We start from the raw sequence: 13,975 nt of genomic DNA, 5'->3' as shown, positions 1-13,975 counted from the left end.
TCGACTAAGGTGAAGGCAGAGATCCCCTGGGCTGGACGGCTTAAGTAGGCAGGACTGACATGCAGGATATCATCAACAGCTGAGTAACTGCAGAGAGATAGGAGCTGGCAATTAGCCGACAGCTGAGCGGCCAGCTCAGAGGAAGGAAGGGCTGAGCCCAGCCCTGACAGGTATAAATTTTGGGGGGAGACCCCACGTCATTTATTTAGTTTTTTTTACTATCCCTCCCCCTTCGTTTACATTCACCTGTCAAATGGAAATCTCCAACAGATAGCTAGAAGATAGTAGAGCTGAAGATATTCTTTGGTGCAGCTCATACGAAGTGACAAGGACAATGCATTATTAGCACGATTAATAGGTATTTTCAGTAATTGCTGAAAATGTTTTTAGCTTGGAAAAAAAGAAAACGAATGCAGCCACCACATCTAAGACTGTATGCTGCAACATTTTTGTTCTTGGGTTTAGTTATCCTTTAAAGAAAATGTTCAAAGAATTCCAGCAGTGGATATTTAGCTCTGCATAAGAATGAAAAATGCCATTGTTTTGTTTCAGACCAGAAGATGGGTCCATTGTGCAAGCGTGGGGACTGCATTCCAGGGCTGAATAAACTGACAAAGACCATAAAAACCAGTTGTGAGGACTTTCTTCTGATGGGTATAAGGTACCAGCACCTAGATCCGCCATCACCAAACATTGATTATATTACCATCAGGTTGGATCTTACTGACACAAGAAGCAGATCCGTGTACAAGGTACTGTGCTACACAAAATAGATAGCAAATGTCTGAAAGTAAAAACTTTATATATAAGAAACATGTGCTAAAAGTGTTGTGCAATGTTCATCCCTGAAATCCCACAAGGTATTAATATACCATTTGAATTGTAAACTCATATACTCTGTGCAAAGACCAGAAAAAATATGTCAAACTCATGAAAGGTGCCTAAGTAATAAGCTAATACACAAAGTGCTGTATCCACTTAATATATTTCAAAATAAAGTGCTCGTGCTTCAATCAATAAAATAATTGAAAGAGATATAAGTCCATTAAAACATGTCCCAGTCCATAAAAACCAAGTGCTTCAACATGGGATGGCTACTTCTTCTTCCAACTGTATAGTGCTCCATGTAATTGTGCTCTAAATAACCACCACAACCTCACCACTAGTGCCCCCACTGAGATTTCACTCACTTGATACTGTTGACCACTTAGTAATACCCCTAGAATGGTAAAGTAGCGCTTCACATTATACTCTGGTCACAGTAGTCCCAATGTTCACCAGAAAGGAGAAACCAGAATATATAATTTAGTGCAGTATGCCTTTAATTAAAATGGTGTTGAAATACATAAAATAAATTGCACTCACACATAATGGTGCACCCCTGGCAGGCAGATGACTTGTCAACAGTGTTGTGCGGGAGCACTCGCTGCTCTGAACCAGTCAGAAGCCAACGTGTGTTCCAGTTGGTGGAAATTCCGTCACCAAAATTTCCTGTCCCTATGCGTTTCATCACTTCCCAGACATCACCACCTGATTACACAGATTGCAACACATATGGTGAGTTTTACACCAGTGGTCAGTGGAGGATTAGTCCATTACATCTGGGTGTTTGCCCATTATAATGGCTGTTAGTGTAGTGCTTTCCTTTGTTGATGGTCAGTTGGAGGAAAATAGATCAGTGGTGTCAGTGATTATTTACCTGAGAGAGGAGGCCCTGTAGCTCTCACCCCATTGGCTAGGACTATACTGGGTGACATTGGTTTCAGAATTATGGCGGTATTAAGCAGAAGACTATCTGAATGGTATTTGAGTGTAAATAGGCTATGTTGCTATGAAGTGATAGAATCTGGATAGCTTATGTGAAGCAGACCAAAATGTGACTTAAAGGTATTCCGTCTCCCCTCTCTAGATTTGCTACATTAATGCCTTTTTTTTTTTTTTTTTTTTTTTACAGAAAAACGCTGTTGTTTATTTACTTAAGAAGAGTACACAGTTACATAGTATGCATCACATTGGCTTGTACAAAAAAATACTTAACATTGAAAATAAAAGCATATAATTTTCCTATTCGTAATAGTTGCAGCCTTTATGGCCAACAGGAATAAAACTTATGCTGACCATTATATGTGATTCTTAGGTATATGGTCATCTATTATAACACAGAGGAGTTGCACCCCAGTAACATTCTGTATACTGCATATTTAACTTGCTAAAATTTCTTCATTTAGTGTGTTACAAGTATTTGCATTATCTAACCAGGAATCCCATATTTTCCCATATTTAGCTGGGCAACCTCTGTGAGCATATATTTCTTTTTTGTATGGTAAGACAGTGTTAACAGCAACTATCCATTCCTGAAGTGTTGGCGGGTTTATTCTCAGCAATTTTCTGGCTATGAGCAGTCTTGCTATAAACATTGTTTCTCTAAGAAATATGGTGTGAAATTTGTCTGAGTCTGGGTCTGGGAATATTCCCAGTAGGCATTGCTTGGGGCATAGTCTGAGGGGGGATCCCATTTCGTCATGTATGAATCGCACTATGTGGGACCAGTAATCATGTATGACTGGACAGGACCACAGGAGATGGAAAAATGAGCTAGTAGGGTTATCGCATCTGGGACAGAGAGGGCTATGATTGGGCTTGAATCTGATCATTCGTGCTGGGGTTAAATATGACCTATGAAAAATGTAAAGTTGGGTAAGGCGATCTGAAAGTCTGGTGGACATGGTTTTACAGTTATCTAGCGCATCTTCCCACTCATCGTCCTCCATCTCCCCCACATCTCCAGCCCATCGGTCCTTTAGTCCATAGGCCATTTTTTACAGCCGCAGGTCTAAGCAAAGATGCGTAAAATGTCGAAATGAGTTTAGAGGGGTCTTGACCCCTAATAATATTGAGGATATCCATTTGGTCTAGATTAGGAGAATTATTTCGGAATTGGACCTGAAGAGCGTGGCGGAGCTGGAGGAACCTGAAATGCATGGAATTGGGAATGGTAAATTCATCCTTCAATTGTTGAAATGATTTTAGTATATTTTCCCTGTAAACATCTGAAAGAAACACCACCCCACGAGCAATCCACAGTCCGTGGTCTGGCAGAGATGAAAGTTCCTTCAAGCCTGGGTTATCCCAGAGCGGTGTGTGTCAGTGTGTATGTGGCGTGTTTAACTTACGCCTTACTACTGCCCATACTTTACAGTGGGTATATATTAAGCCTGTACATTTTCCCGACATCCAAGAGTCTACAGGCTCTTTTAAGATAATTTGAAATGGGTGGGTGCATAAGCGGGAGCACTGGGAGCAGAGCAGAATCATGTACTGTTCTCTGTCGCATTTGTCTAAGTAATAAAAATGTGATAGTTGCGCTGCCAGGTAGTATAAATTGAAATCAGGTAAGGCTGTGCCACCCAGATCCGTGGGGTTTTTTAATACTTGCCAAGATAGTTTGTGATGAGCCTTCCCCCACACAAATGAGTTAAGAATTTTTTCTATTGTTTTAAAGATCCTAAGTGGCAGGTATATTGGGGCATGCCAAAAGGCATACAGGAATTTAGGGAGCAAAACCATTTTTATAAGGTTCACACGTTCCATAACCCCCAAAGGGAGTTTAGTCCAGATCTGAGTTTTATTTTTCAGAGTTGCGAGCAAAGGTTCAATATTTTGTTTGGTGTAGTCTGCGGGAGTACGGGTGATATTAATCCACAGGTATTTCATGTTGCTAACTATCGTGAGGGGGGAGGAGGCTTGACTTTGTGTGGGTGCACCTATGTCCTAAGGGAGGATTTGGGATTTGTCCCAGTTTATTTTAAGGCCCGAATATTTACCAAAGGTTTGTATGGTCTCCAGTATTGTTTTTAATGAGGGGCCTGAGTCTGATAAGTATAGCAACATGTCATCTGCGTAGAGACTAATTGTCTCCACTAGTCCACCTCTACTCAGGCCTATAATATCCGAGTGTGATCTCAGTGAAGCCGCCAGCGGCTCCACCGTGAGGGCGTATAGTAGCGGAGATAGAGGACACCCTTGAAGCGTCCCCCTTGTAAGGGGGAACGCGTCCGAGACCCTCCCGTTGACCAAGATCCTGGCACTAGGGTTTTGATACATTAATTGTATCCACCTTACGAATTTCGGTCCAAATCCAAATTTTGCTAGGCATTGCCAAAGGAATGTCCACTCAAGAGAGTCGAATGCCTTAGCGGCATCTAGGGATACCACAACTCTGGATCCCATTTGATCATGCTGAGCTTGTATGTTCATAAGTAATATGCGAAGATTATGAGCCGTGTTTTTTGTGGGCATGAACCCGGGTGGATTAAGGTCAGGATTACTTTATTGAGACGTAGTGCCAGGACCTTGGCCAAGATTTTTATATCTAGTTGGAGAAGTGATATAGGGTGGTATGATTCCGGGATTTCTAAATTTTTACCAGGTTTGGGAATGAGCACTATATATGCTTCGGTCATAGATTGAGGGACGGTTCCTGATTTAAACATGTGGGAAAATAATTCATGCAATCTAGGGACAATATTGTCTAGTAGGGATGAGCCAAACACCCCCCGGTTCGGTTCGCACCAGAACCTGCGAACGGACCGAAAGTTCGCACGAACGTTAGAACCCCATTGACGTCTATGGGACTCGAACGTTTGAAATCAAAAGTGCTCATTTTAAAGGCTAATTTGCATGGTATTGTCCTAAAAAGGGTTTGGGGACCCGGGTCCTACCCCAGGGGACATGTATCAATACAAAAAAAACTTTTAAAAACGGCCGTTTTTTCGGGAGCAGTGATTTTAATGATGCTTAAAGTAAAAAAAAAAAAAAAGTGAAATATTCCTTTAAATATCGTACCTGAGGGGTGTCTATAGTATGCCTGTAAAGTGACGCGTGTTTCCCGTGTTTAGAACAGTCCCTGCACCAAATGTCATTTTTAAAGGAAAAAATCTCATTTAAAACTGCTTGCGGGTTTAATGTAATGTCGAGTCCTGGCAATATGGATGAAAATCAGTGAGACAAACGGCATGGGTACCCCCCAGTCCATTACCAGGCCCTTTGGGTCTTGTATGGATATTAAGGGGAACCCCGCACCCAAATTAAAATAAGGAAAGGTGTGGGGCCACCAGGCCCTATATACTCTGAACAGCAGTATACAGGCTGTAGGTTTGTTGTTAAGTAGAATCTCTTTGTAATTTTGAACGGGTACATTTTTAACGTGTTTAGCTCCAGCCAAAAAATCTTTTTTAAGCTTTTTGGAAAACATAGGGAAGGGTTATCACCCCTGTGACATTTGTTTTGCTGTCTTTCCTCCTCTTCAGAAGATTTCACCTCACTTTTTGTCCCAATGGATTGGAAAGCATCAGTGGAAAGGAGAAATGTTTTTCCCATATTAACTCTTACAGGAGAGAATTTCCCTTCCTAGGGGTAGATTTATTCTCACTTCCTGTTGTCTCCTTCCGTTTGCAAGTAGGAGTCGTTTGTAAGTTAGTTGTTTGAAAATAGGGTCCTGCCCTATATACTCAGCAGAAATTTGGGCCTTAGGTGTTGCTGTGGCCACAACACTGTAAGCCCTCACAGGGCTCTGCTGTGAAATATTAGATCAAGAATTGTAATTACATGCCCCTGTTGAACAGGAGCTGAAAAATTAGGCCTTAGGCACTGGTGCTGGTGCCACAACACTGCAACCCCTCACAGACACTCTAGTTGGAATGCAGGAACGAGCCCTGCTGCAAAGTATTGCATCAAAAATTGTAATTACACGCCCCTGTTAAACAAGGGCTGAAAAATTGGGCCTTAGGCACTGGTGCTGGTGCCACAACACTGCAACCCCTCACAGACACTCTAGTTGGAATGCAGGAACGAGCCCTGCTGCAAAGTATTACATCAAAAATCGTAATTACACGCCCCTGTTAAACAGGGGCTGAAAAATTGTGCCTTAGGCACTGGTGGTGGCACCCAGAACCAAAAATGTTCTTACAAGCTATCAGCGTGATGATTGAGGAGGAAGAGGATAATTACTCAGGGATAGTCACTCAGCATCAGCATAGGCAGTCTTTGAAGGGATCTGAGATTTCAAAAAAAATTATTCGGTTACATCAGCATCAGGTGCTTGGTAGCTGGTGGTGATCCAAGACTCATTCATTTTTATGAAGGTCAGTCGATCGACCGAGTCAGTGGACAGACGCACCCTGTGATCGGTTACCACGCCTCCAGCAGCACTGAATGTGCGTTCCGAAAGAACGCTGGATGCAGGACAGGCCAGTAGCTCAATTGCATACTGTGCAAGCTCTGGCCAGTGATCCATCCTCAAGACCCAGTAACCCAGAGGATTTTCGGTGGGAAAGGTGTCCAAGTCTGATCTTGCCCCTAGGTATTCCTGCACCATGTAAAACAGACGCTGGCGATGGTTGCTGGAACCGATCATACCTTGGGGCTGCGGACCAAAAAATTGTCTGAACGCATCGGTCAGACGGCCACCTTCTCCACCGCTCCTTCTTTGACTGACCGAAGCCTCAGCAACACGTTGTCCAGAAACAGGAGTTTGTAACCTCCCAGTCTCTGGGAACGCATTGCACAGACCTTTCTGCAAGGCCTCCCGAAGATGTTTCATCCTCTGCTCCCTCTGCGATGGCAAGATAAGGTCCGCAACCTTACCCTTGTAACGTGGATCAAGGAGGGTTGCCAGCCAGTATTGGTCCTTCTCCTTGATACCACGAATACGAGGATCCTTACGCAGGCTTTGCAGGATCAGGGAGGCCATGCAGCGTAGGTTTGCTGAGGCATTCGGTCCGGAGTCCTCTGGGTCACTAAGGACGACATGGTCCGCAGCCACCTCCTCCCAGCCACGTACAAGTCCATGTGTTTCTTGGGACTGATCCCTTAAAGACTGCTGCTGATGCTGAGTGCCAGGCTCCACCTCCATACTGACACAATCTTCCTCCTCCTCCTCTTCCTCCTCGTCCTCTTCCTGTGTGATCGGCGGGCACGCAGGAACACTGTCTGGATAAAGGGGGCCTTGAGAGCTAAGGAAGTCCTCCTCTTCCTGCCTCTGTTCTGCCTCAAGTGCCCTGTCCATTATTCCACGCAGCGTGTGCTCCAACAGGTGGACAAGGGGGACAGTGTCACTGATGCATGCACTGTCACTGCTCACCATCCTCGTGGCCTCCTCAAATGGTGACAGGACAGTGCATGCATCCCTGATCATGGCCCACTGGCGTGGGGAAAAAAAACCAAGCTCCCCTGACCCTGTCCTGGTGCCATAGTCGCACAGGTACTCATTGATGGCCCTCTGCTGCGTGTGCAGCCGCTGCAGCATGGCCAACGTTGAGTTCCACCTGGTGGGCATGTCACAGATTAGGCGGTTCTTGGGCAGGTTAAACTCCTTTTGGAGGTCCGTCAGCCGAGCACTGGCATTATATGACCGGCGGAAATGCACACAGACTTTCCTGGCCTGCCTCAGGACATCCTGTAAGCCCGGGTACCTGCCCAAGAACCGCTGCACCACCAAGTTAAGGACGTGAGCCAAACAGGGCACATGGGTCATTTGTCCCTGTCGGAGGGCAGAGAGGAGGTTGGTGCCATTGTCGCAAACCACCATTCCTGCCTTAAGTTGGCGTGGCGTCAACCACCTCTGAACCTGCCCCTGCAGAGCTGACAGAACCTCTGCCCCAGTGTGGCTCCTGTCCCCCAAGCACACCAGCTCAAGCACCGCATGGCATCTTTTGGCCTGCGTACTTGCGTAGCCCCTTGAACGACTACGGAGCACCGCTGGTTCCGAGGAAGAGGCCATGGAGGAAGAAGAAGAGGAGGGGGTGGAGGAGAGAGGTGTGTCACAATCATTAGCATTTTGGAGGCGTGGTGGCGGAACAACCTCCAACACTACTGCACCTTGTCCTGCATCCTTCCCAGCTGCCAGCAGAGTCACCCAATGCGCCGTGAAACTTAGGTAACGCCCCTGTCCATGCCTGCTGGACCATGAGTCAGCGGTAATATGCATGGACATTGCCTTCCACATGCTGGTAGAGAGCCGGAATCGCCTTCCGTGAGAAAAAGTGGCGTTTGGGTACCTGCCACTGAGGAACCGCACATTCCACAAACTCACGGAAGGGGGCAGAGTCTACCAACTGAAAAGGCAGCAGTTGAAGTGCTAGCAATTTTGCCAAGCTAGCATTCAACCGTTGGGCATGTGGATGGCTGGGAGCAAACTTCTTTCGGCGGTGCAGCAGCTGGGGCAGGGAAATTTGCCTGGTACAATCTGACGTCGGTGTACCAAAATCAGATTGCCCACAAGTACGTGGCTGTGACACACCTAATTCTACACCTTCATTCCTCTCAGTGCAGGTCTCAGAGAGGACTGAAGGTCTAGTGGGGTTGGAAATCTCAGCTGATGAGGAGCAAGCAGAGGTCCTCTTTGTTCTTTGGTGTGGGTCTTTTAGATACGCTTGCCAACGAACTGCATGGCAGGTCAACATATGTCTGGTCAAGCATGTGGTACCCAAGCGGGAGATGTTTTGGCCACGCGAGATACGCTTGAGACATATGTTGCAAATAGCAGCGGTGCGATCTGATGCACTCGTCTCAAAAAAGGCCCACACCAAAGAACTTTTTGAATAACGCGCAGAGACTGCAGCGCCCTGCACATGTGGAGCTTTGGGGTGTGATGCAGTCAATGTGCTGCCCTTAGGCTGGCCCCTGGAGGGCATCCTGCCTCGTTGGTGATGTGCCGCCTCCTCCTCCTCCTCCTCTCTCCTATCAGGCACCCACGTTGAGTCAGTGACCTCATCATCCCCTCCCTCCTCATCACTGGAGCAAACCTGGCAGTATGCTGCAGCAGGGGGAGCATGACTGCCAGATTGCTGTCCTTCTTGGGCACCCCCTCTGTCCGTGCTCGTGTTACTGTCTTCATCGAGCTCAGTATCATCATCAGAGCCTTCCAAACGCTGGGCATCCTCCTGGAGCATGTAACCAACACTGTGGTCAAACAGTTCGAGGGACTCCTCAGGAGGACATGGTGGGGCTAGGGAAGGAGTCACTGATGACATTGAGCCGAGGGAAGAGGCCGCTGCTTTGCCAGACAAAGTACCCTGGACATGGGTGAGAGAGGATGAGGAGGATGAGGACGGCTTGGTCATCCACTCGACCAAGTCTTCCGCATGTTGCGGCTCAACATGGCCAGCTGCCGAAAAAAAGGCCAAGCGTGTCCCATGGCCACGTGCTGATGAGGATGCACCGTCTCCACGACCAGCACTAGACACAGAGCCTGCTTACCCTCTCTTATTGGCTTGTGACTGTCTGCCTCTCCTTCTTGGCCTTCCAGACATACTAATGGCCTGTAGCTGCACTAAGCTGGGATATATATATATATATATATATATATATATATATATATGTACTGATACTGCAGCTAGCAAAATCAACTGCCTGCCTGTAGTATGAGAACACCACCAACCTTCTACAGGTAGCTTTAGCTGAACGCTGTGAGGTGGACGCACCCCACTAACTTGTAGGTTTAGCAGAACACTGTGAGCAGGACGCACTGCACTAACTGTAAATAGTCTAGCTGCCTGACTGTGGTACTAATAGGATCAAAAGAACACCAGCAATTTTCTTCAGGTAGCTGTATTTACTGTAACAAGACAAGCCTGCCTGTCAGTAAGAAGATAACAGAAACGGATCTAGCTGAACACTGTGAGCAGGACGCACCCCACTAGCTTGTAGGTTTAGCTGAACACTGTGAGGTGGACGCACCCCACTAACTTGTAGGTTTAGCTGAACACTGTGAGCAGGACGCACCCCACTAACTTGTAGGTTTAGCAGAACACTGTGAGCAGGACGCACTGCACTAACTGTAAATAGTCTAGCTGCCTGACTGTGGTACTAATAGGATCAAAAGAACATCAGTAATTTTCTTTAAAATACTGTAACAAGACAAGCCTGCCTGTCAGTAAGAAGATAACAGGAACGGATCTAGCTGAACACTGTGAGCAGGACGCACCCCACTAGCTTGTAGGTTTAGCTGAACACTGTGAGGTGGACGCACCCCACTAACTTGTAGGTTTAGCTGAACACTGTGAGCAGGACGCACCCCACTAACTTGTAGGTTTAGCAGAACACTGTGAGCAGGACGCACTGCACTAACTGTAAATAGTCTAGCTGCCTGACTGTGGTACTAATAGGATCAAAGGAACACCAGTAATTTTCTTTAAAATACTGTAACAAGACAAGCCTGCCTGTCAGTAAGAAGATAACAGGAACGGATCTAGCTGAACACTGTGAGCAGGACGCACCCCACTAGCTTGTAGGTTTAGCTGAACACTGTGAGGTGGACGCACCCCACTAACTTGTAGGTTTAGCTGAACACTGTGAGCAGGACGCACCCCACTAACTTGTAGGTTTAGCAGAACACTGTGAGCAGGACGCACTGCACTAACTGTAAATAGTCTAGCTGCCTGACTGTGGTACTAATAGGATCAAAAGAACACCAGCAATTTTCTTCAGGTAGCTGTATTTACTGTAACAAGACAAGCCTGCCTGTCAGTAAGAAGATAACAGGAACGGATCTAGCTGAACACTGTGAGCAGGACGCACCCCACTAGCTTGTAGGTTTAGCTGAACACTGTGAGGTGGACGCACCCCACTAACTTGTAGGTTTAGCTGAACACTGTGAGCAGGACGCACCCCACTAACTTGTAGGTTTAGCAGAACACTGTGAGCAGGACGCACTGCACTAACTGTAAATAGTCTAGCTGCCTGACTGTGGTACTAATAGGATCAAAAGAACACCAGCAATTTTCTTTAAAATACTGTAACAAGACAAGCCTGCCTGTCAGTAAGAAGATAACAGGAACGGATCTAGCTGAACACTGTGAGCAGGACGCACCCCACTAGCTTGTAGGTTTAGCTGAACACTGTGAGGTGGACGCACCCCACTAACTTGTAGGTTTAGCTGAACACTGTGAGCAGGACGCACCCCACTAACTTGTAGGTTTAGCAGAACACTGTGAGCAGGACGCACTGCACTAACTGTAAATAGTCTAGCTGCCTGACTGTAGTACTAATAGGATCAAAAGAACACCAGCAATTTTCTTCAGGTAGCTGTATTTACTGTAACAAGACAAGCCTGCCTGTCAGTAAGAAGATAACAGAAACGGATCTAGCTGAACACTGTGAGCAGGACGCACCCCACTAGCTTGTAGGTTTAGCTGAACACTGTGAGGTGGACGCACCCCACTAACTTGTAGGTTTAGCTGAACACTGTGAGCAGGACGCACCCCACTTACTTGTAGGTTTAGCAGAACACTGTGAGCAGGACGCACTGCACTAACTGTAAATAGTCTAGCTGCCTGACTGTGGTACTAATAGGATCAAAAGAACACCAGCAATTTTCTTCAGGTAGCTGTATTTACTGTAACAAGACAAGCCTGCCTGTCAGTAAGAAGATAACAGAAATGGATCTAGCTGAACACTGTGAGCAGGACGCACCCCACTAGCTTGTAGGTTTAGCTGAACACTGTGAGGTGGACGCACCCCACTAACTTGTAGGTTTAGCTGAACACTGTGAGCAGGACGCACCCCACTTACTTGTAGGTTTAGCAGAACACTGTGGGCAGGACGCACTGCACTAACTGTAAATAGTCTAGCTGCCTGACTGTGGTACTAATAGGATCAAAAGAACACCAGTAATTTTCTTCAAAATACTGTAACAAGACAAGCCTGCCTGTCAGTAGGAATATAACAGGAACGGATCTAGCTGAACACTGTGAGCAGGACGCACTGCACTAAATGTAAATAGTCTAGAAGATAACAGGAACGGATCTAGCTAAACTGAATACAGTGTATATATATATATATATATATATATATGCAACACCTGGGATGCATATATATACACAATACACTTTAAGTGCATCTAACTGACTGACTGTCCTGCCTAATCTAGCTAACTCAAATGAAATGACACTGTCTCTCTCTCTCTCTAAGCACACCGGAACACACTGCACAGGGCCGCCGTGCAGGCGGCCTTATATAGTGTGGGGCGTGTACTAAATCCCCTGAGCCATAATTGGCCAAAGCCTCCTTGGCTTTGGCCAATTATGGCTCTCTGTTAAGGCGGCGCTGTGATTGGCCAAGCATGCGGGTCATAGTGCATGCTTGGCCAATCATCAGCAAGCAATGCACTGCGATGCCGCAGTGAATTATGGGCCGTGACGCGCCACACGAATTTGGCGCGAACGGCCCATATCGTTCGCAATTCGGCGAACGATCGAAGAGCCGATGTTCGAGTCGAACATGGGTTCGACTCGAACACGAAGCTCATCCCTATTGTCTAGGTATGTTTTGTAAAATTCTAGGGGGAGGCCGTCGGATCCGGGTGCTTTCGAAACTTTAAGATGGGATATCGCTTCAACAATGTCATCTGTAGAGATTGGGGCCTCCAGCATCTCAACATTTGTTTGAGACAGTGTGGGCAGCTCTACATTTGCAAGCAGTGCTCCCGCATCGTTATTATTAATATAAACCGTGGAGGTGTATAGTGATAGGAAGTAAGATCTAAATTCTCCCATTACTCTGTCAGGTTCAGTGATCAGTTCTCCATTGGTGCTCCTGAGGGATACCACCGTAGGCGGTTTGAGGTCCAAATGGGCCAAATATGCCAGAAGGCGTCCCAATCTCTCCCCACATTCATACAACCTCTGTTTAGTGTAGAATATGTTTCTCTCCGCTTTTTCGAAGTGTAGGTTGAACACTATACGGGTTTGTTGTTTTAGTTGGTCAGCGTTAATGGAAGTGGGATTAGAAGTGAATTCCCTCTCTATGTCTGTCAGGGCTTGTTCTGCTTGATGAATTACATGAGAGGACGTTTTCCTATATTTATTGATACGTTGGGCAAGTGTCATACGGGCTTGGGATTTGAAAGCGTCCCAAACTATCTCAAAAGGTGCCGAGTCTCCGTTATTGGAAAAATATATCCCATACTACCCCAATATCATCTATTCCCGGGACTACCGATAACCAGAAGGGGTTGAGTTTCCATGTGTATGTGCTAGGTGGGGATTTAAATTTAAGTACAGTCCAATATGGAGCATGATCCGACAGTGTGCGAGGGTTAAAACCAGCGTCCTCCAGCATAGGAAGAAGGGAGCGGGATATTAAAATAAGGTCTATCCTAGACATTGAATTGTGTGACGCTGAAAAGCAAGAAAAAGCCTTGTCCTGTGGATGACAATGTCTCCACGTATCTATCAGGGCCATCTCGTTAAGGAGCCTGCCGAACCTAGTGAGTTGCGGGGTGGAGTTGTTAGAAGGCTGTGTAGTCAATCTATCTAAGTCTTTGTCTGGTACATTATTAAAATCTCCCAACCATATCACCGGGACAGTAGGAAATTGTGACATAAAAGCAACACCTTCATGTATAACATTATAGTGGAACGGGGGGGGTATGTATACCGCCAAAATGAGTATCTCAAGCCCATTTACTTTTGCGTGCAAAAACAGGAATCTGCCCTGTGGGTCTGATTTAAGGGTCAACAAGACAAACTGTACTGTTTTTGCCACTAGTAGTGCAATTCCCCTAGAATTAGAGGTGTATGGGGCATGGTATAACCAGCCCACCCAAGGTTTTTTTAGTGCTGATAATAATTGCCCGGTGAGATGAGTCTCTGTTAAGACTATTATCTCGGCTCGCATATTTTTAAGGATAGATAGGGCCGCATTTCTCTTTGGTTTAGCTCTAACACCCCGCATGTTCCACGTGACACATTTCAGCTTAGAAACCATGCCTGATCCTGTTTATCTGTGGCCCTGACGCCTCGACCGAAAAGAGGCAAGGCCGAAGAGAGGCACCCCCACCCCCCCGCAACATCGGGGGTCACGTGCCGCCTCCCAGCTCGGCCGAAGCAGCAAGGTCTGGATCTGCAAATTCGGTAGCTGGGATTGAGTTTGCAATTTTTCATTATAAAGCATTAGACAACGCATACATGTTAGT

The 13,975-nt window shown here is 46.3% G+C and overlaps 1 protein-coding gene across 2 annotated transcripts in view; it reads left to right on the top strand.

Moving 5' to 3' along the window:
* FREM1 (FRAS1 related extracellular matrix 1) overlaps window positions 1-13,975 on the top strand; it is a 267,168-nt gene that overhangs the window by 41,861 nt on the left and 211,332 nt on the right. For both annotated transcript variants that reach the window (XM_073635658.1, XM_073635669.1), the window contains exon 5: window positions 553-752. In XM_073635658.1, coding sequence (XP_073491759.1) covers window positions 553-752 — 200 coding nt within the window. The remainder of the gene's footprint in view (window positions 1-552; window positions 753-13,975) is intronic.

This window comes from Aquarana catesbeiana, linkage group LG01 (genome assembly GCF_042186555.1).
Source record: "Aquarana catesbeiana isolate 2022-GZ linkage group LG01, ASM4218655v1, whole genome shotgun sequence".
In the NCBI taxonomy this organism is placed as follows: domain Eukaryota; kingdom Metazoa; phylum Chordata; class Amphibia; order Anura; family Ranidae; genus Aquarana; species Aquarana catesbeiana.
The sequence above is the reverse complement of the archived record's forward strand: the minus strand, read 5'-3'. Positions and strand labels throughout refer to the sequence as shown.